The sequence below is a fragment of the Bos taurus genome, chromosome X (assembly GCF_002263795.3).
Source record: "Bos taurus isolate L1 Dominette 01449 registration number 42190680 breed Hereford chromosome X, ARS-UCD2.0, whole genome shotgun sequence".
NCBI lineage: Eukaryota > Metazoa > Chordata > Mammalia > Artiodactyla > Bovidae > Bos > Bos taurus.
This window is the reverse complement of record NC_037357.1, coordinates 118,319,589-118,344,493: the sequence shown is the minus strand read 5'-3', so window position 1 is coordinate 118,344,493 and position 24,905 is coordinate 118,319,589. Positions and strand designations below refer to the sequence as shown.

At 51.7% G+C, this 24,905-nt stretch overlaps 2 protein-coding genes across 5 annotated transcripts in view; one reads left to right on the top strand and one right to left on the bottom strand.

Moving 5' to 3' along the window:
• The window catches only part of POLA1 (DNA polymerase alpha 1, catalytic subunit), a 295,127-nt gene extending 292,194 nt beyond the window's left edge, over positions 1–2,933 (top strand). For 2 of the 4 annotated variants that reach the window (XM_059883482.1, XM_005228356.5), the window contains one exon: positions 2,235–2,933. In XM_059883482.1, coding sequence (XP_059739465.1) covers positions 2,235–2,380 — 146 coding nt within the window. In that variant the 3' untranslated portion in view covers positions 2,381–2,933. The remainder of the gene's footprint in view (positions 1–2,234) is intronic. The other 2 variants (NM_001206065.1, XM_024988125.2) reach the window with 2 other exon arrangements.
• Positions 2,934–9,707: 6,774 nt separating this feature from the next.
• Positions 9,708–24,659, bottom strand: ARX (aristaless related homeobox). Its single transcript, XM_024988615.2, has 5 exons — positions 21,309–24,659; positions 18,767–19,646; positions 16,136–16,181; positions 12,997–13,325; positions 9,708–10,877 (listed from the first exon to the last, which is right to left on the bottom strand). Exons 1-5 carry the CDS (start codon positions 21,502–21,504, stop codon positions 10,637–10,639), a joined length of 1,692 nt encoding a protein of 563 aa, XP_024844383.1. The 5' UTR covers positions 21,505–24,659; the 3' UTR covers positions 9,708–10,636.
• Between the last annotated feature and the right edge of the window lie 246 nt (positions 24,660–24,905).

Below are 24,905 nucleotides of genomic sequence, written 5' to 3'. Positions count from 1 at the left end.
TGGCCTGTGGCATCTCTGTGGATGGGGCAGGATGGCTGCACATCTCTGCTGCTTGCCTGACGGCCTCTTCCTCAACTCCCAGAACCAGAGCAGAGAGGAGTCTGCTTCTACCGGCTACGTTAACTGATTTCCACCATTTAACCCTGTTTTCCCTTGAGTTCTAAAGTGGCAAGTGAGTGTAGCGTTAAGAGAAACAGAGTGATGGAAGCCTAACATGGGTGGCCCAGGTGCCCAACGCAGAGAGAGGACAACCACAAAGAAGGGGTGAGCCCTTTCTCCCCACAGCTCCCACCCCCAGTGCAGCCTGTGGCAGCTCGTACAGTTCTTTTTCCTAGAAGACCTTCCAAATGTTATTGATTGGATTCTCAGTGGGGAAGCAAGTAGGAGCCTTTATCTGCATCTCTAACTGGCGTGGAATGGTGCCTCTGCCGTATTGACCGGCTATGGGATATGCTGGCGGTCACAGTTGTCTTTTACGAAGAGCACCGAGTGACGCTGGTTGTCATTCTAACTCGGCTGTGTGGCAGCGTAAATAGTCCCCTTTCTAACCAACCTGGTGGGAAAAGTCAATATCCCATCAGCAGAGGAGGTAAACACATCAGGAGCTGTGCCCTCTCTCTTCCTCCCCTGCTCCGTCTCACCGCAGCTCTGTAAATGTCTCTCCCCGGTCACACATGCATTTGTGTCATTCACATGCACAGGGCGCCGGCCGGCCGCCACTGCTCGGGCCATTGTTGTGTATTCCCAGACTCTGATAATTAGAACTTTCAAAGTGTCTTTCTCTCCTTGCTTAACGATGCACCCTCTCTCTCTCTCTTTTTTGCCTCTTTTTCCACCCGCTTTGAGCATTTAAATCCTCTCTACAAAACTTTCTGTTGTTGTTTTTTGAAAGGCAATTGATGTAATTTAGAAAAGGTTGTGGAGAACAAACGTGAATGTGTAGCTAAGGAACAAAAATCTGGAGACTGAGTTTTCATTTTCCGGGTGTTTTGTAGACTTCACTGTTGCTCTGTTGTTTCTGTGGGGTTTTTTCTTTTGGTGATTGATGTGCCCTCCCTTCTATGTTTCCTTCCTGATGCTTTCCTAACCTGGGGCGCCAGGCAGCCTTGCTCCCCCCAGGCTCCTTGGTTCAGGCCAGCATCTGGGGGCCTGCCCATGTCTATTTGGGAGCAGTGAACAGGGGTGCATGGATAGGGGTGCACAGTGAGCCTCACCGCAAGTGAGCTCAGGGTTCTGGCTCTACATTTTTACATCCCAGATCTCTAGCTCTGTGTCCTAGGGCAAATGACTTAACCTCCTCAGCCATCATATTGGGATTTTGTTTTAAGGGCCTCTCCAAACACCTCAGAGGGTTCCCAAGCAGCTTTGAGCAAAACTGTGTCATCTTAACCATCGTGGGCAGGGTTGGCTACCCCAGGGATCACCCTGTCTCTAAAAGGCCAGACCTGGGTGTCCCAGCCCACTGCTCCTTACAAAGAACTAAGTTTAGAGGTCTCAGACTCTGTGGGGAGAAAGGAAGGATCTTCTCTTTGGCTGAGAGTGCCCTGGGCAGAATGGGAAGGCCAGGGATGAATGGGTGGAAGGAGCAGGAAGCAGAGAAAGGGCAGCTGCACATCTCCAGTTCAGAGGTACACGGTGTGTACAAAGAAGAAAGAAGCAATCTTGCCAGTGGACAGGTGCTCTCCAGACAGCATATCCCTTGCCTCTTTGAGCAGAGGGGATTTTGTATAGCAGAGGGATGCAGATGGAAAGGACTAGAAGCCGACTAGGCCCATCTGATCTAGGGAGTTTGCACTGGGAGGCTCTGCCTTCCTTTTGAGGCAAACTGGTTCCTGCCACGTCTGTACTTTGCATGCAGTTGCATGCCTGTGCTCGACAGCACCGCAAACCGGGTGTCTGCGAGTGGGGTTCACCTTGCCTGCCGCACATGGCCGTGCACCTGCAGTTCCCATCATTGAGAGTGGCCCTGTCCCCGGTGTGCTGAGTCGGCTAGGTGCTGAGAAGTGGTGGGCAGGGGAAAGGAAGAAAATCTTCTTCAGAGGAATCTCGGGGTTCCCTCTCCCCCAGCGTGGGACTGGTCCCAGGGCTAGACCAGCCACAGGACCATGAGGACATCTGAGACCTGGAGCTGTAAACAGAACTCACAGCTCCTGCTCTAGTGCTTCAGAAATACTGAATGCTTTTTTAAAGCTGCTTCTGAGACCTGTAATCCTCTTATTTTTATTTCTTTTTAGATAAATTGAAGAAGCAGTTTTTTACTCCCAAAGTTCTTCAGGACTATAGAAAACTCAAGAACACAGCAGAGCAGTTCTTGTCCCAAAGTGGCTATTCCGAAGTGAACCTCAGCAAACTCTTCGCCGATTGTGCTGTATGGTCCTGAGGGGTTCCAGGAAGTGGACCTGCAGGGACGGTGGAAAGAAGATCCACATCCTTGGCACCTGCATCATGGCCCTGGCTGCTTCTCCTGCATCGCTTTTCCTGTGGAACTACAATCATGTTTGTGTGGCTGTGACTTGGGAGGGGGATTATTAAGGGGCAACTGCAAAGGTATTGAGTCTACCAAACATCAGGGAACAGCAGAAGTACCTTCCTCTGACAATATACCTTGTGCTGTTGAAACACCACCAGGAAAACTGGCTGCTTCACTTTGGCATTCCGCACTGGATTTCTAGGGGAGGGGGCGGGGAGGGAAGAGAAATTGAGAGTGGCTAGGAGGCAAGTGGCTTTTACCCAGGACCTGCAGCAGAGGAGCCCCCAGAAAGAGGGGTTCACAGAGCCTAGCAGCAGGGCTGGCACTTTGCCTTTTCACATGCCAGTTAAACCCAATCTGAACCCAAGTACTTCCCAGGCCACTGGCTCCAGGAGCAATTGTCCTTCTCAGTCTGTAAGGGGGAGATTTAGAAGCTGTGCACTTATTAAATAGATTAAACAGAGCTTACTTGTGTACTGAATTTCTCCAGAGCCCAACCTGTGCATGCACATGCACACTGGACAGCTATTTACACTCGCCTGCCTTTTTCATTTCCTCAAATAGAAAATCTAGGTAAAGGTTTATACAAAGGGAAAGTACATGTTAAATAATTTGATATCCTATAGCATTTCATTAAAATGTGTACAGGCCAGGGCAAGGACCTTTGTGTTACATTCAAAAAAAATGAGGGGAGGGATGTTTAATCGGCCCTGGTGCTATTTTTCTCATTTCTTCAGAACGGTGCCTTTTTGCCAGAAGCAAAACGTATTTCAATGTAGCCATCTTTCCTTTCTTACATTCTTGGTAAGATTAAAAAACTAAAAAAAAAAAAATTCCCCTTATACAGCTATGCTATATTTTTTAAAAAATTATCTACCTGTGGAAAAAATCTACGTGAATTTTCATAAAGGAAATATATGCTGTGCTTTTTTTTTCAATTCAGAATAAACTTTTTTAAAAGGAAAACCGCTGCAGTGACTCTGTATCAGGTGCAAAGAGTGGACTGGAGGGGGCAGCCAGGAGTAAGGGATGACTGGAAACCATCCCCTGCCCAACCTCAGCCTGCTTATTAGGTCTGTGCTCAGAGATGCTTGGCATAATGTATGTCCCAGTGTTCTGAGTGGCATTTCAATATACTTTGGGTCCTTTGAGAGATGAAATATGGCTTCTCATGTGTTTTGCTGACTTGCATATTCAAAGAGAGCTAAGCCAAGAGTCCAGTGCTGTCTCCTTTGGGAGAGCAAGGCTGACGGCCCCTGGAAGAACAGCCCCCACAAGAGAAAGGTCACCCAGCCTGGCCCCTAGTGAAGGCATACTGGTTATATAGTACAGATGATGCCACCTTATACCTTGCTTTGCCTCCTCTTTTCTTTGCCTCACCCTCGCCTCCTTTCTCTTCTTATACTCAGGTTCGAAGTAGAAATACTTAGGGTTTATGACCATGTCAGTTAGTTAATGCCTTGGTACCTCAAGCTCTGCAACCTGTCAGAAGTTGCAGCACCCAGGCTGCTCTGGGAAACTAAGGATTAGTGTGTTTTTCCCTTGTTACCATGTAGGATTATAGAGATGGCTCTCTAATGTATGCTTCCTATGCCCACACCTCCACTTTGCTTTCTGAAGAGAAAGCACGTTTTCCTTGATTTCTGGGACCTGGGGTTATGACGGCAAATACAAAACTTGCTTGTCAAGAAATGCCAGGAGACAGAAACAACTCACTGGTCTGCTTCTTGTCTCTGCATCTAGATGTAATCATTGTGAGGGCAGGAACCATTTGTGTAGAAAGTACGTATCAGAAAGTCAGACATTTCTTAGTACAGTTCCCCAAAAAAGTTAACACGGTGGTTGATATATTCTTATTCAGATCGGTAACTCCAGGTTAGTTAAGAGGATTTTCTGGGAGGCATTTGAAGATTCCAGGATTTTATAGAAAGTTGCAACTTTAGGATTGAGTGGATCTCTCTGTTAAAAGATTGGAACATGGCATGGTCACTTTTCTCTGAGAAAGGTTTCTTCTTGATTTGCACCGTCTGATAACACAGGGGTACGGTGAGTACCGAGATGCCGCCCACTTTGAAAGGGGGAACTTCCCCATATGTCTTCACAGGTTCCCTGGCATGGGTGTTAAGCTCAGGTAAGAAAAGTGAAACAGGCCCGGTTCCCTCTAGAGAGTGGCAGAGTCTCGTGAGCCTGAGTGGCCATGTCCTGTCCAAAGGAGGCAGGAGCTACTCAGCAATTCTGGGAGGGACAGAGCCCTGGGTGGTCATGGGATCACGTTTTCAAGAGCCAGGAATCCAGATATGGCCATAAAGTATCTCAATTCCTAAACTTTGGCAACTAATTTTAAAAAATAAAATTCTAAATGCTGTGGGCCAGACTAAACCTCTAGGATAAATTTTATCCACTCCAGTTGGGAAATAGGGCCCTACAGGAACCCATCTAGAATTTTTCTGTTTCCTGTTGAATTTAGGGGCTGCCAACAACAGGGAGCACATTCATTTTGGTCATAACTTGGTATAACTCTCAACTCTCCTTCGTGTAAAAGGGGATGTGGAGACCGGAAATTGAAAATCCTACAAAAGTGCGCTCAGTTAAGATTTTAATTTGCCCAGGAAACAGATGGAGTTCGTCTTGAGACTGTTACCCAAGACATGGGGGCGAGCCAAAGTTCACAGACTGCAGTTTGGCAGAGGCTGGTCAAAGGGGATGAATTCACTGCCCCCTACCACCAGCCCCTTCTCCAGCTTGTACCTCCTCTTACCTCCAACATATACAGATGGACCTCAGCATGCCTTTTCGAACAGATTGAAATTACTTTGGCAGGTAATGCAGAGATAAGGAAACTCCAAAAGCAGCTTTCTCTGTCTTGTCAGGGTTTTATGAAAAACACTAAGCCCCAGATCCTCTTCAGAATTCACTGACCGTCAATTCAGTTCTCCCATCTCCCATCCCAGACTTTAACCCGCCTTGCCTTTCCCTTTCTCTCTCTCTCTCTCTCTCTCTCTGCTCACCTAAATATTTCTTAATTGAACGGTTTGCTGTGGAGCTTCCTTATAGCAGTTTAATAGATGAACTCATCTGAGCCAGCCTCAAATTTCAGATTAAAATTCCTTCATCCCGAAGGCAGCATTATCAGGTTGTTGGAGGCTGTTTTCAAACCTTGGTTTTGAATAGCAGCGGCTCTGCATTAATTTAACCACTAAGCTAATAAGTAGGTTTCGTTTTGTTATGCTAAGCTTTATTGCTTTTCTTTTGATCAGAATGGTGTTGTTGAGCAAAGCAGCAGACAAGGCATTCTTTGATGAGGGAATTAGCGCTCCATTCTTCCTCTATTATTCATAGCACAGTGGAATATGTAAGTACCTGAGGGTGTCAAAGGAGCGCAGGTTCTATTGCAAAGTGCTCGCCTTGTTTCTCTCAATAGCTGACTATGAGATGATAAACCGCTTAATACACTGTGCTAATTGGATGAGAGCAAAAAGAGATGGGAATTAAGGCGAGGCAAAAGGAGAAAGTGCAACCAGCCTTCAATTCACTCTTTCACCACTTTACCAGCACCAAAGGAGGCACAAGCTTTCTATAAGCAGACTAGAGGTTTTGTGCAGAGATAAAATGAACGTGTTAGTGGATTCAAGTAATACACTAATTATTGCACAGTATAAATACCACTACTGGTTTTATAACAGGGAGGTAAACTTCTTTTGAGAGGGTTATAGGATTGCTTGGCAGTGGTGTAGAACCTAATAAGGGCCCAGAGTAATAACCCCTTGGATTAACAAAATTGCTGCTTGTAGAAGTATGATTCAGGCTTTTACGAAGATTTCCGGAGAATGAATAAAAATGACTGAATGACATTTCTTAATGTATAACTGGTAATCGCTCCCTTTTCTTTAAAGAAAAAAATGTATACTTCAAACCGGACTGTTAATAAAGTCCAGGGACAACACAACTTTTTCCTTTGAAAAATGCTTCTTCCCCTCCCCCCACCCCAGTCAGGTAACAGCTTTTCTTCTCCCCGCCCCCCAGCTAGGCTGCCACTGTCACTTAAATACATAAGCAATTGCTCCGTGGAACTCGGTGTTCCAAAATACCATTTTAGGCCCCATATAAGACCCCCTTCATTCAGACGCACTCACTTTTGTGTATACACATACACACATGTTCACATACATATTTTTTCCTCTAAAAGCAAGTTGAACTAACTCATGTATAATTTCCTTCCCTCTACCATCAGCCACTTTTCCATTCTAGTAAGATATTTGCACTCAAAACGGTATGAAAAACAGAGGTACAAGTGCCTTGTCTCTTGGTATTACAGATCAAAACCAACAATAAGTGTTTGCCCAAGTGGGGGTGTGGTAATGAAAAAAATGGGAAACTGGCCGAGGCCTATACTGGTGACTTTAACTGAAGACTGGGTTTCAAGCCCTAAAACCTTCCCTTTGGTGATCACTCTCCCTAATTCATCCACTTTCTATCTTCCCCACACAAGCCTGAGCTGTTCTCCCCAACTGTCCAGTCTGGCTCATGGGTAGCTGGTGACTGAAGAGTACTTAGGGACATCTGAAATTACTCGGCCTACTGCTCCCTTCTTGCCTTTCCTTTCGGGGCCCATTTAGGGTCTGACTAGCCTGTCTGAAAATGTAACAAATTAACTTGCCCTTTCCCTTCATCCTTCCCACAGAGGCCAAACTGCGCTCCCTCACCCTTCACCCCTCACCCCAAGATGCTGTGGGGGTGGCCCTGGGAAAGCAGGTGGTGGGGCATTCGGGCCTGGGGGTGATAGGGAACAGCCATGCCCCCATCACAGGGGCTCTCCCGAACTCCCCTGGGCTCTGCATGGCCTCCTCCAGGGTGGAACAGGTTTGCTTAAGGTTGGGGAGGGGGGTCAGCCGCTCCCAGCATTGTGACTGCTTTCCCAGATATTGGGGCCAAATTGGGTTGCCATTCATTAATAATGCTCACAATAAGATTAAATCATTCTGGAAAATCTCATAAAATCCCCCTAAGTACGCTCCAGTGGCTCTTTCCAATCCCCATCATTCAGCACTTGGGGAGGTTTGGAAGGAGAAGAAAATTGGTTTCTTTGCTTTTAATGCTGCTTTGAAAAGATACTCAGAGTTTGTCATGCGTGACATGTCACATGTTTAATGTGGACTTGCTGGAAGTCAGGGGGTCTTTAGCGTGTGATATTTATGGGGAATATTAAGTGCAGAATGAGGTCCCTCCAGCTGGGGAAAGTTGAAAGAATAGGAGGCCCAGGACCGGGCTTGTTTGCAGCATCAGAATGACATAGGATTAAGAGTTTGTAAAATAAGGAGAGGGGTTCTCATTGGCCAGTAATAAATGTAATCCTTGGAGGTAATTTCACGCAATTTGCTTCTGCTCCATGGAAGGGTCAAATGAGAAAAAATGACTTAAAAAAGAGTTCATTAACAGGAAGAATGGTACTGTTTCTCGTATACCATCCAACTGGCAGCCTGGAAGGGGGGGAAAAAAAAAAAAGCCCTACCTAAACAAAAGCCAATATCAACGGAAAATTGATATTGACCACCAAAAAACCCCCCAAAAAGCCCTTTCCCTCAGGCCCCTCCTGCGCTCCGCAGTCCCCACCCCACCTCAAATTCCTGAGAAGCCCTGTCCACCCCAGGAACTCGACCTTCACCCCAGGAGACTCTGTGGAGTCTGGTGAAGGCTTGAGACACTCAGATCTCGGGGAATGTCCTAGAAAGTTCCTGCTGAGCCTGCAACCCCCGGGAAAGGAGTGTGCGGCGGGAAGGGCTGAGCCGAGGTAGTTGGCGCCTACTCCCCGTGCCCGGGGCCGGGCCCTGCTTGCGAGCTCCGCCCTCGCGAGCCAGGGCCGGGCCGGGTGACCAGACGGCCAAGATCCGAGGAGCCCCCTCAGCCTTGGGCCCCGCGGGCGCGCTCCCCAAGGTGTCTGGCGGGCGGGGGGATTGCGGCTTGCCGGCCGGGCGGGCGAGCGGAGGACGCCCGCGGCTGAGGGCGGCAGCTGCCGAGCCTTCGCCCACCCGCGAGTAGCCGCTGACCTCTGCCCGCCCCCGCACATGCCCCTCGGCCGCGCACGCCTGCGCCCAGAGCGGCGAGGGGACCCGCCCCCCTTCTCTGGGGCGCGGTCCGGGAGCGTGCGTGGAACCCGGCGGGGCCGGCCCGGAGACGCGTCCGCGGCCCCCGCCGCGACCGACTGGCCCGCGGCCTGGCGGGGCTGCGGCACCGGCTCCGAGAGCCACGCTAGTCACGCCGCGGCCGCCCCCCTCCCCGCGCCTGCCCCTCTCCCCAAAGGTCCAGCGCACTAATTACTACAAATTGAAACTAATTAAGCTTCTCTTCCCTTTCCCATCACCCTGGGAGCTTTGGCGAGACCCGGCCCCCGCGGGCGGGCTTACACCGAACAGTCACCCGGGGGGCGCAGGCAGGGCCCGGGGGAGGGAGAAGCTACCGTCGCCGCCGGCGCGGGGAGGGGTGCGCCCAGGGGGTTGCAGATTGCGAATCTGCTTGGGTCTCCTCGCGAAACCTGAGTTGTTTAGATTTTTTTTTTACAAGTATATACATTTCCCAATGCCTGGATAAGTGATGTAATGACATTTGTCGAGTTAAGATCTGCCACTTGGATACCCCTCGCTGCCTTTCCATCACTGTTTCTGTGTTCTCTCTCCCACTCTCTCCCTCCCTCTCTTCCCCCCACCACACATCCTCCTACCCCCCCCTCCCTCCTCCCTGCTCCCCCTACCCCCGCCACAGACCCTCCTCCCCGCGCGTGTACCGTGTAGCCCGCCCCCTCGGAAGCCAGCGCCTGGGCTCCTCTCTCGCGCCGTTACCTGTCATCTCGGACTGCGCACTTCCTTGTACGTGGCACTTTCCACGAACAGTTTCCTTCGCCTTCCCAGCTAAGACTCCCCGCTCGCTTCAAATTTCTGTCTTCACCGTCAACGCCTCCCTCAAGCCCACCCCACCTCCGAGGCCCAGGGCCCTCAGCTCCCACTGCAACACGACCCAGGAGATCCAAGATGCACGTGGAAAGCTCCGTGGCGGCGGCGATCTTAACCCTTCTTAGGAAATCCTACGGATCTTTTGAGGATCACATTCAAACCAGGGCCCTCCGCCAGGAAAACGGGAGTGCAGATAAACTCTGGGGGAGTCGGGGCGCAGGAGCCCACCCGGTCTTCTGGGGGGGGGGCCTTCTACTGTCCCCTCAGCTCCTGTAGAGAATATTCACACTTCCTTTTGTTAAACATATATTTTTTTTTATTTTGAGCGTGACACTTCTCCACTAGATAGCAAGGAAAAGTGATAACAATTACACGTTACACAAAAGTACTGTACCATTGCCTTTATCTTGAAGGTTTCGGAAGCCTCTACAGTTAATAAGTTAAATAAAGGGCTTGAGTACATAAATATTTGTCTAGGAACCCTACCGTATCTACAACACAGTAAGAATCTACAGGAGGACAAACTTTTACCATACCACGCTGAGTGCAATTGCGTTATAACATTTCAAATATACAAAGCTCTGTTCTTTTTCTTTTTTTAATAACAATGGTATGTACAGAATCAATAATCACAGTTTGGTGACTTCAACAGTCCATATTCTAGCAGAGTATTTCCCTTTGGTTTGATATAAAAACCTTGGTTGATGTATGATAAAGAAGAGAAGAACAAGACGCCCCTTTCCGTTAAGTGCACTGTTAGCTATCTTACAGATTCGCATTCGCTTCCCCGCCGCCGAAGGCTGGGGCCACGCTGGCAAGATCAACTTAGAGCGCCAAAATGCTATTTGGAAAAAAAAAAAAAAGCTAAGTGGGGTGTCAGGAGGCAGAGAGGTTGGGGTTTTTAAATTGTTAACTTCAATACCAGGTGACTTAGGGAGAAAACCTCCCCGATATTTTCAATAAAAGAATGGGAGAGAGTGGACGTTTGAGTTGGAGCGAAGTTGGCAGGGGCAGGGGCGGGTGGACAGCCAGCCGAGGAGGTGCCACGTCCGGGTAGCGCCGAGGGCTGCCTAGCCCGCGTCCAGGCTGCTGCGAAGGCGGCTGCGCTCTCTCAGTGCCGTCTCGGGAGTGTGCTGGTCCTCTGTTTCCATTTGGTCTTGAGTGGTGCTGAGTGAGGTGACCTTTCGGGTCGCGCCCGGGGCGCGAGGGTGGAGGGAAGCCTTTAGCACACCTCCTTGCCCGTGCTGGTGCCCGGCAGGATGTTGAGCTGCGTCAGCTGCGCGGCGTGCTCCTTGGCCTTGAGCCTCAGCGCCGCTATGCTCGAGGCGCGTCTGTCTGCGGCCGCCGTGGCCGGGTCGGCCAGCGCGCCCGACGCCACTGCGCCCTCCACGGCCGGCGTGGGCTGTCTCAGGAGCGCGGCCGCGGTCGACGCGCTGGTCAGGGGGGCCATGGTGGAAAAGAGCCTGCAGGGAGAGCAAAACAGCGCGGTGACGCCCCGAAAGCTGCGCGCAGCGCCTCGTGCAGCCTTTCCCGCCGCCTCTCCCCGGCGGACCAGAAGGGCGCCGCCGCTGGGGCACAGAGTCGCAGGTCCGGGGCTGGGGAGTAGGGGGAGGCGCGGGCGGGAGGCTGGGACGTTCTAAGGGTTTACTAGGGCAGGAAACGAACAGAGTGGGGAAAAGACCGAGGAGCCAGATATTCCTGGAGGGACCAGAGCCGTGGCGGAAGCAAGCCCCGAGTCCCCGAACCCCACGGTCCCACTGCGCGGATTCTGGGCTTTCGCTTAAAAAGGGAGTGTACTTTAGGAGCTCCAACTGCCTATAATACTATTTGCCGAGAGAGAGAAGAGAGACAAAGAGAAAGGAGAGAAAGGGAGGAGAAGAAAAAGAGAAAGAAAGGACAAAGTGGGATTAAAACTGAGAAACACCTGTGCGGACTTTGTACTCCTTCTATAGAGCGCCTTCTCGGCCCGGGGCTCCTTTCACCCTGAAAAAGCTGGTCTTGTTTGCCAGCCTTATTGCCGCCGCGGCCGCCCTCCTGCGCCGGGCAGAGCTGCCAGAGCCCGACCGACGACCGCGAGGTGGGGATGGGGGCTCCCGCCTGTTGATTTCCGCTCGCCAGGCAACTATGACCCGCTAGCACCGCATTCCCTGCGCCCCATGCAGTCACCAGTACCAAAGAGCCCCCGGGCCCGCACCCGCCCCCCGCGTGCAGCGCACGGCAAAACCCAAGTCTGGGACTCCAGTCCGCGAAACCGCCTCCAGAAGGCGCCAGCATTGACCCGCACGGCGCTTCCACCCTCTGCACTGCACCGCGCCAGACTTGCGGCAGAGGCCGAGCCGCCCCTGACCCTCAATGCCACCACCGCCGCCGCCGCTAACTCCCAGGGCTTTGGCTCCGGCCCCCGGAAGGCCAACTCAGGGTTTCCACCATTATAAATGAGCCCACCTGGGCTCGAGGAGCGCCCCCCGCTTCTCCCAAGCCCACCCTCCTCCTCTTGTGTCACCCCCACTGCACCCTCCTTCCAGCCTCTCCAGATGTCGCAGCTGGTACTCCAGCCATGGTTTGGCAACTTTAACAAGTCACTTGTGAGAAGAGGAAAAGGAGAGGGTGGTGGGCGAGGAACAGAGGACTTAAACATTTTTTTTTCCAATAAGAAATAATAAAGTGTGGCCTGGAGGGGGCGTAACATGCTCTTGTTCCACCAGGTAAACTGAGTCACTAACTACACTTCAGTGCACTTTCTGTTTACTTCATTGGTTGTTACAAGAAAGTAATTTTACTGAGTCTTTTTTGAAATTTTTCTCCAAGATGATTTTTTTGTTAAGTGGCTGCGCAGTTGGATGAATCTATTATTTCTTTGTTCTCCCAAAGAGAGATCACTGAAGCTGCAGTTTTATTTTCACTGCACTTTCCAACTTAATACATCTCTCCTTTGTTTCTTTGTCTGTGTGATTATACAGACTTTTAATTTCATCATTCGATGTTCATTTAAAGAAAGGGATTTATAATATATGATGAAGCGTTTCTTTGATTTCGTTGTCTTGTGCTGCTCTGGGGGTCCGGGGTTGCATATATGAGGGTATGGTTGGCAGCGGATCACTTGAATGACAAGGAAGGTAGAGTCTGGGGAAGAAGAAAGATTTCTTTGGACCCAGAGGGCCCTTGGCCCCAGGGCTGTATTTCCTCTGGCTGCCAGGCTTTGGGCAATGAGGAAGGATTTTTGCAAAAGTTGAAAAGTCATCCCGGCTCTGCAGCCTACACCTGTACCCTTTTTCACACACACCACCTTTGGTCTAGGCTGTTGCTGCCTTCAAATGGTACTTTAAAGCTTTCATTGAACACTTCCAATTTCTGTGGTTGCTGTTGTTGCCACTGCCCTTTCCTCTGCCGTTCAGTCCCAAGTCATTCCCTTCAAGATCCGCACTGTTTAAAGCAATATTAGAGATTGTTTTCTTTGGCTAAGTCTCAAGTTAAGCCAAAGAAGAAAGATGTGTGCAGTCCCTACCTATCTCTGGCCTCTTCCCAGGGCCCCAGCCTCTGTGCGTGTATGAGAGAGACAGCCTCCCCGAAGCCACGTTTTACCTGCCGAACGCAGGGCTGATGAAGGCCGGGTGCCGGAACACTGCGGCTCCGAGGAAAGTGCTCAGGCCCAGCGGCGCCCCGCTGGGCGGCAGGCTGGCCGAGCCCGGAGGCGGAGGTAGGCTCGGGAAGGCGGCGGCGGCGGCTGCAGCAGCGGCAGTCCAGGCCGAGTCGAGCGCGGGATGGTGCGGAGGGAAGGGGCTGGCGTCCAGGTAGGGGCTGAGCGGGTGAGTGGCCGACAGCGGCCCGGGGAAGGGCAGACCGGGGGGATGGGTCTGTGCGCCCGCCTTCTCCCGCTTGCGCCACTTCGCCCGACGGTTCTGGAACCAGACCTGCAAAGCCGAGAGAGGCAGGGGTCGGCGCCGCTCCGGCCGGGTAGGCGCTCCAGGTGGTCCCCGCCTCTTCCCCCCGCGCCGCGGGCCCTCCCTCCTTTCCACTTTCCCACTGCAGTCCTCGCCCACCTCGCCCCTCTATGGCCTCAGGTTGTTCAAGGACACGTCTGGGACCAAAGGGGCAAAGAAAGAGGGCCTAACTTAAAGTCATCTGGAACTACTGGGCAAGTGAACCCTTTCCAGTGGACATTTTAACTAGCCTGGTTCCTTTCCAAATTTAAGAAATGGTTTGTTGTATTTAGAAGTGAGGAAACCAAGGTTTACATGTCTGCGCTGCCATTTGCTTGCTGTGTGTCACTTAAACCTCTCTGAACCTCAGTTTTCTAATCTGTAAAATGGGGATAATAAAACTTTATTCATAAGGCTGTGATGAGGAATGAGTCAAATAAAGCATGTGGAAGCTGGCATTCAGTGATGACTCTTGGGAACAGGCAGCCATCAAGAGAATGCACAGTAGCTTTCTGTGGCAAATCAGCTCTTTTCACCCATTTCGGGTTTTCCCAAGAGGTGACAGAATCTTTGCTCTCCGTTGAAAAGGGAATCAGGGAGGTGGTTCATTTAATCTTTCCAGAAATATTTACTGAACACCTATGAACACTACCCTATGTTTGGGGGCTTGAGGGGAGCTGGGACTGAGGGAAGAAATACCCACAATAATTAGCAAACAGGCATACAGTTTAGGAGGCAGTTGTAATGAAGTGTGGGGTACACAGCCTGCTATCTGCAGGGGCTCCATGCAGGGCCAGGTTCTGCCAAGGAAGGCAGTGACTGCATGGATCAGGTCTACAGTGATACTTGGACACAGAAACCAGAGTGTGGGATACCTGGAGACTGGGCACATCTTCATAGCTAATCGGTCCTTTATTTCTTCTGGGGATGTGGTTTAAGTGGGTTATTTAAGTAAGATAGTTGTAGGTTGGGGGGAGCTTTTCAGCAGAAGGTATCTTCCTAATTGTTAATAGAAAGCAGTTTTAGTAGAGACCTTTACCTGAAATGTGGCAGCTACCATGGTCTAAAAATAACTTTTAGGAGCATGAAATTATTTTTATGTGACCTGCTCATCACACCCACAGCTGAGAAGATACGCTCCTTATCCCTTGAAGGCATTAGTATTTTTAGGGCTGAGTTTATGCCTGCACACAAGTCTAAAAATTAAGAATGAACTCTGGGGCTATACAGAGTTATATTAAAATATAATGTAAATGATCCCAGAGGTATATGTTTTTTTTTTTTAATTTTAAGACATCTATGCCTTTCAGATATACACACTGGGGTTGTCATTACTAGCACTGGTATCTAGGTTTGGTTTGACTTCTAGATAGCCACCTAACACAAGAAAAATTGAGAATCCAAGTCGGTTGATTACTTAAAATTCTGCCAAAAGGGGGCCCATCCATAACATTTCACAGCCCTCAAATAATCTATTTGAGAATTGCAGAAACATTCCAGTGTGGAAATTCAGAGACTTTAAAAAATAAGACTAGATGGGACCAGGCTGGGTGGGCAGCTTTTGTGTATCCAAATCTGTCTGGACAAGAATACCCGCCACTCCTCGATGACAGTGAAAGGAGTAAAGGGCGGGGGGACAGTGGAGGCAGAATGCCCTCAAAGAACATGGAAACCTTCTAGAGACAGATCGGCTCTCGGCTCAACTGCAATTATCAAGATGTCCCCCTGCAATTCCTCATTATTGAATTAATACCTCTGAGGCCCCCCAAAGGTAAACGAAAGGACTCTAATAATTCATATTCACTTAATTACATCTTCTCCAGTGAATAGGGAGAGAGGAGAAGGGGAGGGGGCGCTCTCTTTCTTTTTAAAAGTTATTTAACTTTCCCACGACTCGTTCCCCTGAGCAGAAAATGCAGAGTTGCTGTCACATCTCTGTTTGACAATGGAGAAATGTGTCAACAGAAAGGAGGGGACAGGCCTCATCATTAGCCCTCTAATGCAAGAAGCTGTTGTGTATTAAATGAGCCATATGGAATTTATTGTGCTTTATCAGCGCTTGATTTTGACTGTAAAGTGATTCCCTCAGCTCCTAACCCAGGGACATCTGTTTTCTGTTGGCCATCGGGGCTGCCCAGTGTTGATCGTCTCTTTGGTTATGGGGCCTGGGTTCGGAAATGCACTCTGGTATGGGGCTGCAAACACCTTTAATAGCATTGCACTCACTCCCTATTAGATCAATGTGGGCTCATTGCTATAAAAAATGGGAAATCAAATAGCATTAGCCAGCTCCTTGTGCGGGCGGAGGGGAAATCAAACAGCATTTTGCCTTCAAATGGCCCTGTTTGTTCTAGCACTAAGTGGGCTTTTATGAAGCCCGATTGGAGACTTAATCACAGCCAAATACCTGCTTGGAGCTGAGCGGATTTGTCTAACAACCAAATCCATGCTCCATCCCATTATTTCAACCAGGAAAAGTCAGTTTGCAGATTGTTTCCTACAGGGACTGTGGACCAGGGGGCTTCTGAACTGCAGTCTTGGGGACCCTGAAACCCCTCTTCTGATCCTGGACTCCTCCCACAAGGCACCCAAACCTAGAAACCTTCCCCTTCCATCTCCCAGATCTTCATATTTTAATATAATTTTGTGCAGGGGTGTTTAGGTTTATCTTTCTGATTCTGCTTCTCTTCATTTTATGAAGGGGGTCTCTCAAGAACCCCCTAATCCATCAGCCCACCTCTCTTCCACTCTTCCCCCAGCCCACTGCCCCTCCTTTCCCCCCTCTCTGCAGTGCGGCTCACCTGGACCCGGGCCTCAGTCAAGTCCAGCCTCATGGCCAGTTCCTCCCTATAAGAAAGCAACACACAGGCAGGAGGTCACTGCAGGCTCCAGCAACCGCCTGTCAGCCACCTTTCCTTCGCTGGCATCCTCTTCCATTAGTGTCTAACAGACACCTGGGCATCACCACCCCTTCAACACTGGAGTGTCTTCTATTTGACTGCAAACGTGAAAACACAATACACTCCCAGATACAGGATGTTGTCTATTCTATTGCATCATATTATATTCAAGAGTGACAGTGGTGACTTCATGACTGTACAAGTCTCGGATTCTCTCTCACTATTAAGCCAGAGTTAGATAAGACAAACACACACACACACACACACACACACACACACACACACACACACAGTGCTTATAGCCTCTTTTGTCCTAAGAGTAAATGGGAGAACTCTCCACTCAACTAAAAACATTTCTTTAGCCCTCCTTGTTGCCTTCTGCCTTCTTTAAAAAATGTTCTCTCGCCTCTCCTTCCTCTCTCTCCAGCTCTCTGCCTTTTCTTCCATCTCTCTCTCCCCCGCCTTCCTCCCCCGCTCACCCCCTTAGGTCATACTCCCCATTACCCTCTGGAGATATGTTAAGCTTGTTAAGAGTTCAGTGGGGTAATTTTTCGATTAAACAAAATTCTGCGCACCTCCTGACTCCAGTGCCCACTACAAACCCTGCCCATCTCAGGGGAAGTCAATTTAACTGAAACCCTACCCCGTCATTGCAGTTATTACTGCGACAATTAAGGCAAATAGGAAACCATTAAGATGCTGTAAAACGGCTTACAACCTGTTTACCGAAAATATGAGCGCGACGAGAGTAATTGGCTCTCCAATCACTAATATGAAAGAGCGGGACCTGCCCCAGCCTGGGACCCGGCCTGGCCCACACCTGGAACTTCAGGACTGGGAGAAAACTGGTTCACTGGAGAGCTTCCCGCTGCTTCCTGCTACAGTAAGCATCAGCAGATCTAAAACCCCAAAACCACACTCCTGCCTGGGTCCCAGCAGGAGCCAAGGGGCTCTAACTAGCCCCCTGGGTGGGAAAGAGGTGGGCATGGGGTGGTGACAAGCAGCCACCCCTCTTCGTGTACTTTGGTTCCCCTGGAGAAGCTAAAAGGGCAGACCTGCGTGCCAAGCGACATCACCTCATTTTCTTCTTTTGAATTATGTGTGTGTGATAAATGCAAAAAGCGGGTTGGCCGCTTAGCTATTTGATAGAGACAATTATTTTAGAATTTATTTTCTTTTTTAAAGATAATGAAGGGACTGGATGACACAGGGGAGGGCCAAGTTTAGCTCAGGGGATGATCAAGTTTAGTGCTTTGCCCCGAGTCGGATCTACTCTTTTCCGTTTCTGGTTAGGAGACAGTTTGGCAATTAACTGCTAGACCAACTACCCTGGAGCGTTGGCTCAGGCCTCCTGAGCGCTAAGCAATTTCTCCTCGGGTTCAAATGGGGCAGGCAGCTTTCCGGGGCTACTAAAATGCACATTGAAAAGTCGTACACGGCTCGTGCGAAGCTGGGGCTGCTCGAGCTTGACAAGCCCAAGTCTGGGCTGACTCCCATCCCCTTTTCCCTCCTCTATGGGGAAAGTTGGCCCTTACCTGGCTCCTCGCCTGAGTCAGACCTTAGCTTTGGGATGGGAGAGGAAGGCCCCTTGCCGGGCCGGCATCCCGGGTATGACTAAGCCGGCCCTCAGGGGCCCAGTCATCTCACAGGTACATCTTTCCCCCAAAACTCGGGTGAATGGGAATGGAGCGGATCCAGAAGGAACACCCAGGTTTAGACACCAGTCAGAAGGGGGAAATTCCCCCCAGCTGTTCTGTCTGTTGCCTGCCGGGCTCCCAGCAGTCCAAGCCTGCCCCTGTAAACCCGCGTACAGTAAACCAACACTGCGTTTAATATGCGCGGAGGGCGAGAGGACAGCGATGGAAAGGGGAGATTCTGGTCGATGCCTCTGCAGACCAAACGCTGCCTAGTTCTGACTTCCTTCAGTTATTCCAGGAGTCCTCAAACGACAGAACTTGGATCTTTTTAACGGCCTTCTCTGCAGGCGCGGGCAGCTTCACTGCGTAACTGATACCCACCAGGCTCCCGGGGCATCAGGCGGGGAGGGCAAGCGCACCACACAGCGGCCAAAAATAGCCCCTGCTTAGCCCTGGTGGCGAGGGCCGGCAGCGCTGCTTGCGCCTCGCCTGGGACCTGGCGGGGAGTCGGGATTGCAGCGCCAAGGGCCCTGAGTGTGAGCGCTCGGGTGCGCACGTCTCCAAGGTGGCGCGTTCGGGCGCCCTTTGGAGAGGCCGTTTCTTTTTCTCTCTCTAGCTAAAACTTGTAATTACAAAAATTAAACTGGAGAGACCTCGGGAAGGGAAAAACAAAACAAAACCAAACCCATCCCAGTCTAAACTTACAAGCCCAGAGTAGAGGGGGTGGGAGGGTGTTTTTGGTCAACAGGAGTTTGGCCATTGGGAGGGCGCGCCTGGGGTGAGTCCAGGAACTAAGTTCCTGCCCCAGCCCCAGGGCCCTGCCCTCCCACCTTCCCTCTCCGGGACCCCCTCGCGCCCTCCAGCCGCTGCTGCCACGATCACCACTCGCGCGTACCTGGTGAAGACGTCTGGGTAGTGCGTCTTCTGGAAGGCCCGCTCCAGTTCCTCCAGCTGGTAGCTGGTGAACGTGGTGCGGTAGCGCCGCTGTTTGCGCTTCAGCAGCCCCTCCTCTGAGTCGCTGCCGGCAGACAGGCACACGCTGTCCTCGCCGTCCTTGCCCTCAGCGTCCTCCGGGTGCAGCAGCAGCTCCTCCTTGGGTGACAGCTCCCCGCCCTCGGTGGCCACGGCGGCGGCAGCGGCGGCGGTCACCGCTCCTGTGGCGGGCACAGCGCAGCGCCGCGGTTCCTTGAGCAGCGCGCGGGCGTCGTCCTCCAGCAGCTCCTCCTCGTCGTCTTCCAGCAGCTCCTCTTCCTCGTCCTCGTCCTCTTCGTCCTCCAGCAGCTCCTCCTCCTCGTCCTCGGCGCCCGCGCCGCTACTCGCCGCCGGGGCGCCACCTGGGCCGCCGGCCACGCCAAGGCGCTCGTCCGGGTGCCCGGCGCCCCCCGGGCCGCCCAGCTCGTCCAGCGCGGGCGGTGGCGGCACGAAGGGCGCCCCGTTCTCGCGGTACGACTTGCTGCGGCTGATGCTCACCTGCGGCGCCTGGCTGATCTTGAGCGTGTCCCAGGCCGCAGCGGCGGCGGCGGCGGCCGCCACGGCGGCCCCTGAGCCATCCGGCCGCTCCCCGGGCCGCGCGGTCGGCGGCGGTGGCGGCGGCGGGGCCTCCCCCCGCGGACCCGCCGTGGCTGTGGCAGCCGCCGCCGCCGCCGCCGCCGCTGCTGCCGCCGCCGCCGCGGCGCCCTGGAGGAGGCGGCCCCCGCCCGGGCCGTACAGGCGCCGCAGCTTGGGCGGCAGGTGCAGCTCGGCCTCGAACGGGGCGCTGCTGCCCTTGGGGGAGCCTGCGGGCAAGGGAGAGCGGTCAGCGCGCCGGCCGGCGAGACAGAGTCGCCGCTCGGGCCGGCCCTCCGCCGCTCCCTCCGCGCCCAGGCCCCGATGCGCGCGGCGCCCCCCGCACCACTAGACTCCGAGCCCTCCCCTCCTTCCCCAGTTTTCTTTTTTCTTTTTTTACGTCTCTCTCTTTCCCTTGCTCTTGTTTCCTTCCTTTTCCCTTTTCTCCTCCTCTATCGGTCCTTTCCTTTCCCTCTTTTATTCTTCCCTTTATTTCCTTTCTTCCTTCCTTTACTTCTTTCTCTACTCGCCCTTCCTTTCATTTTTAAATCACTTTTTCTTTCTCTCTCCCCGTCTCATCATTCTTTCCGCATCTTTCTCCTCTCCCTTCCCTTCCTTTCTCTTTTTGTGCACTCCTCTCCCCTTCTTCCTTCCCTCCTTTATTGTTTTCTTTTTCTTTCCTCTTGTCCTCTCTTCACCTTTCCCCTTCCCATTTCGGGGCAAGAGGGAATCTGCAAACATTCAACAACTTTTTAAAAATCACCATCACTCTGAAAACTTTGCGCACGACCTCTGCCCTCAGCTCTGCCACGCGTTCCCGGCTGCGGGTTGGCGAGAGGGGCCACTGCCTGGCGGGCACCGGGGGAGGAGGGAGCGGCCCAGTAGCCCTGAGTGAGGACCTGGCCCCAAGAGCCCCCAGCAGGAGGGGCGGGGGCTCCTCGCCCAGAAAAATCGTCCTGGAGAAAATGGGTTCGGAAAGACCTGGGTGGGGACGTAAGGGGGTGCAATAGGCACAGAGCGCTCATTCCCCTCGAGGAAGCGCCTGGCACAGGTGCCACTGCAGGCTAAAAAAGAAAAGGAAAAAGTCAGTTTTATTTTAAACGCCCCCTTCCCCGCTGTCCGCTCCTGTCTTCCAAGTGACGTTGCGGCTGGACCGCTGGTTTACAGAATTTAAAAGGCGAAACTTGGGTGTAACAGTTTCGGGGCAAAACGACAGTTGTTCTGGAATTTTTAATTTTAGGGGAAAAAAGAGCTTTTAAACATCTCAACTCTAAAAAAAAAAAAAAAAAAAAAAACAGCAGAGGAAAATATAGCACCCAGAGGCCGCACATTTCATACACTTCAGATACAAGAAGGAACATTTGGGGAATCCCAGGGAGATGTTTTCTGCAAAGCTTGGGTTTAAAAGATCACAAGAAATCTACAATTTTAAAAAGAAGAAAAAAGCAGAACACCTCGTATAAAGAAATCTTCCCAAGAGGAACGGCCAAGGCGCACTCCGCCTGGAGTCCCCATTCACAGCTTTTGGGGTTCTTCTCTTCACCAAGTTCTTACAAGAGTCCACCCGGCTCCTGCTGTTCTTGGCCCATCGCCCCTCTTCAGAGCACTCGCAAGGCCACCAAAGGGGGTATTTAAACGACCTAAGAACCAATACCGAGAATCTAAGGGCCCTCGAAGCGAAGCTTGGTCTCTGCTTTTTCTGGAAGCAGAGAGGGAGGGAGAGACATCCCCGGGCAAGAGGTTTACTGCTCTTTGAGGTACCAGGCCTCAGAGTTGTTCCCTCTTTTTCCTCTGTCTCCAGTTGGACAACCGCAGGCCCCTGGCCCCGGAACATCGCACATCCAAACCTGTGCCTAGCACCCTTTTCAGGTGCTCGGCAAGCACAGCCTTACCTTGCACGGCCTTTTCCTGGTCGGTGCGGCTGGCCAGCGGAGCGGGCAAGCTCTGCGCGGCTCCCAACAGCCGCATTTTGCACGGGCTCCTCCGGCCCAGGATGCTGTCGATGCAGTAAGAGGAGAGCAAAGTTGGAGATTTACTTTTGCACTCGGGCCTCTCGGAGCAGCCCTCCTCCTGGTACTGATTGCTCATGGCTGGGTTTTTTTTTCCCCTGGGCGCAGAGAAGCGGGCCGCTGGCTGCCTCTCGAGGCGGGTGGGATGGATGGGTGTGTGTTGAGGGGGTGGGGTTAGATGGCTGGTTATAATGGATATTATTGCGATCTCTGTGCCTCTCTGCCTCTCTCGGTCGCTGGCTGCCGGCTCCCGCCCTGCCTGCGGCCGGAGTTCGCCCTCTCGGCGCTCAGGACAAGCAGTAACAAGTGTAGTGAGCCGCGGGCGCGGAGCTCTGGTGTCTCTCTCCTCCACGTGCTGAGAGGCGCCCTCTGATTGGCTCTCGCCAGAGGCCGGGCTGCTCTGGGCTGTGCGCTCCCGGCAAAGCCCGGACTGGATTCTGGAAAAGCCGGCGGTGGAGGAGGGGCAGCAGCAGGCACGCACCCGAGCCAATTTTATTTTTATTTTTTGTTTTCAACTAGCAACTTTCTGAATACTCCATTCTGTTCCTGCCGCTCCTCCTTTAACCCTTTAGGGCTAGCCCGAAGCTCTAACGTATTCGGATGTCAGGCCAGTGGGTGCCATTTGGGCGGCGTGCGCCCCTTCCACCAGCCCGAGGACCTCACTCTCTTGGAGGCAAGGCCTTGAGGCTTGGCTCGCGTACGGACGGATTTGGCCCTTTTCAAAGCCAATGTCGCTCTCCCAGGACAGTGCCTTGACCTCAGTGGCCCTCTGCCACCGTCCTCTTTAGGTCGGACGGGCCGCCGGGGTGACGGCCGCCGGTAAACGTCTGTCGTTGGGGCGTTCAGTGTTCTCTTGTGGCCCAACGCCTTGAACTGTTAGTCCTCTCCCTGAGTCCGGCGGTTGCTCTCTTTTTAGTAGGGTCTCATCACCGTCTTCAACTCTGCAAAAAGTCCCCTTAAAGACAAAGGTCTGCCAAAGGCGCGCGGCCTTCTCTAGCGCATCTACAGAACAGGAAGGGACCGGCGAGTGTCGGCTGCGAGAAGGGGCAACTGGGGACAGGCCCCGAGAGTCTCCCCCTTCTCCCCAGACACGCTGCCCTCTTCTCCCCATAAGTTCGCCTCTGTTAGGCCGTCAACCTGAAGCTGGACATTCTCCGATCCCGCGTGCAGGGAGCGGGATCTAACCGAAGCCCTGAGCGCTCTAGGGTGGGAGGGACCCAGGTTCAGCTTCAACCCAATCTCAACGCTTAAAGTTCTGAACTCCCCCCTGGCAAAGGCGAGAGAGCGAACCTCAGGGAGAGAGCACTTGTTTTTCTTCTTCCCCAAACAGCTTCCAGCGCGTCCAGAGCTGAGAAACGGGACCCAACTCCGACTGAAGTTGTGCCGAGCCCGGGCGAGGGCTAGCACGGGTGCCCTCTTTTTCTGGGTGCAGGGCCCAAGGGATAGCCGGGGGCCTCGATGCTGGCAGGGTGGGGGCGAGGGTGGTGGGTGGGAGAGGAGCCGGGGAGGGGGAATCCACGCCGGGTTTTCCTCTCTCAACCCCTTCAATGTGTCAGAGAAAAGCGTTTTACAAAGGATTATACTTGAATCACTTACAGTCAGTATTTAAAAATACAAGGATGCATAACTGAAATTTTTTCAGCCATAAACATCTGCATAACTCTTGGATGCTGGTGGGTGGGTGGCAGACAGATCAGGCTGGCTTGGCAGGAGCATTCAAGACACAACTGGAGGGGATGAAGGGTTAGGAACAGGCACATCAATAATGTTAATACTAATGTGATATTACTAGTACTATTAAGAGCTAGACGAAGAGGATCTGTGTCTATCGGTGTGTGTGTGTGTGTGTGTGTCTGTCAGTCTGTCCATCTGTCTCCGCTCTCTCTGGCTTTTAGTTTGAGTCTCACCAGTTTTTCCTACACTTGGATGATGGGAGTTGGGGGCGAAAGAGAACCCGAGCTCTCTCTGACATTGATTTTCTTTTAAGCCCTCTCTGTTGTTCCAAGGCCCCTGGTATCTTCTGTGTTTGCCTGCTTTCTTCCTTTTCTAGTCTCACCCACAGTTCTCTGTTATACAGCCCCGTTTAGCTTTAAAGTAACATTCTGCGCGCTGATTCCCTCCCCGGCCCTGAGCGCCCACTCCCAGGGTGCGAGTCTCGACGGAGCCGAGAGGCGGAAAGACTCGTAGGTCTCCTCGGAGCGAGCCTCCAGCCGCGGGAGCCTCGCGGGGTCCTTTGCGGCCGGTCACTGGCAGAGACAGGGGCACTTTTCCCTCCCCAGCGGGCCCCGCGTCGGAAATCTACAAGACCCGGCTGCGGGTGGCTCCGTGACTTCAGAGTCACACTCCGTCACACGCAAGGAGTGGGTTGAAAATGAGTCCACAAGAAGACGGTGTTAAAGAGAGACACAAACGCACAACTCATGTCTGAGAGCCTAACGGGGTTTCAACTCGGTGGAAGATTTCTTAGCTTCCGTCCCCCTCCTCCCCCTTCTGCAGCTGTTCTCCTTTTTTTAAAAAAAGAAGTCGGACTTTCTTCTGGGGTGTATTCTAATTTTAATCATCCACTGCAAAAGGGGAGGTTAACATAGAATTTCTGATTCTGACTTAATGACCCCTGGAATTAAATCTAATTCTATTAATGGAATGTAGCGTCTTTCTTTGGGAAACCTGGTGCAAACACTAGCATTGTTATTTCATCTTGTGTATTTTTGGTATTTTCTAATCAATCTTCCCAAGTGAGGACGCTATTGGGAAAGCACATCCATTCACTTCGGGGAGAAGGGCCCGACTCAGCTCCCTTTACACCCAGCGGCCCTGAGATGATCTTTGTCACAATTCAGCACCCAAGTTCAAAATCTGCAGTTGGCTCTTGCTATTCCTGAAACATTAATTTTTTTTTTTAAAAAGATAACTTTTCTAACATACCCACGGGGAGACAATCAGCTGGTATCTCCACAGTGTCTAATCAGAAGATGGGTTTAAGATATGTGTGTGTTATCCTACATGTTAGTTTAGAAAACAAAATGATGCCTCAAATATCTAAGAAGAATTTAATTAATTTGTTGAGTAGGTAGACTTTTCAGGATTGGGCTATAGGACTATGTATAAAAGAACTTTTAGTTTAGTCAATTTCATGTTTGCACTGTCGGCAAGATGCCACTTTGCTTTCTTTTCACCTCACTTTCTCCACTTTCTTTTACCCACTAATCAAAAGGAATTTCATTTTAGTAATAATGTTATTCACGTTCATACTTTGTTACTCACCACTCCTGGTTCCGCTAATCTTTGAGGTCTGTAACTGTTGGTTTTCTTTTCCTGGGCTGCCTGGAAAACAATGGTTTGCAGTTCATCTGCTTTTAAAATCAATCACTAAGATAAAAATGACAATTATGGCCGGAAGTGAGGGTCAGAGGTGTTCAAAACTGTTGTTTATGGTGAAAAGAACGAGGCTTGTCCCCAGGACTGGAAATAATAATTACC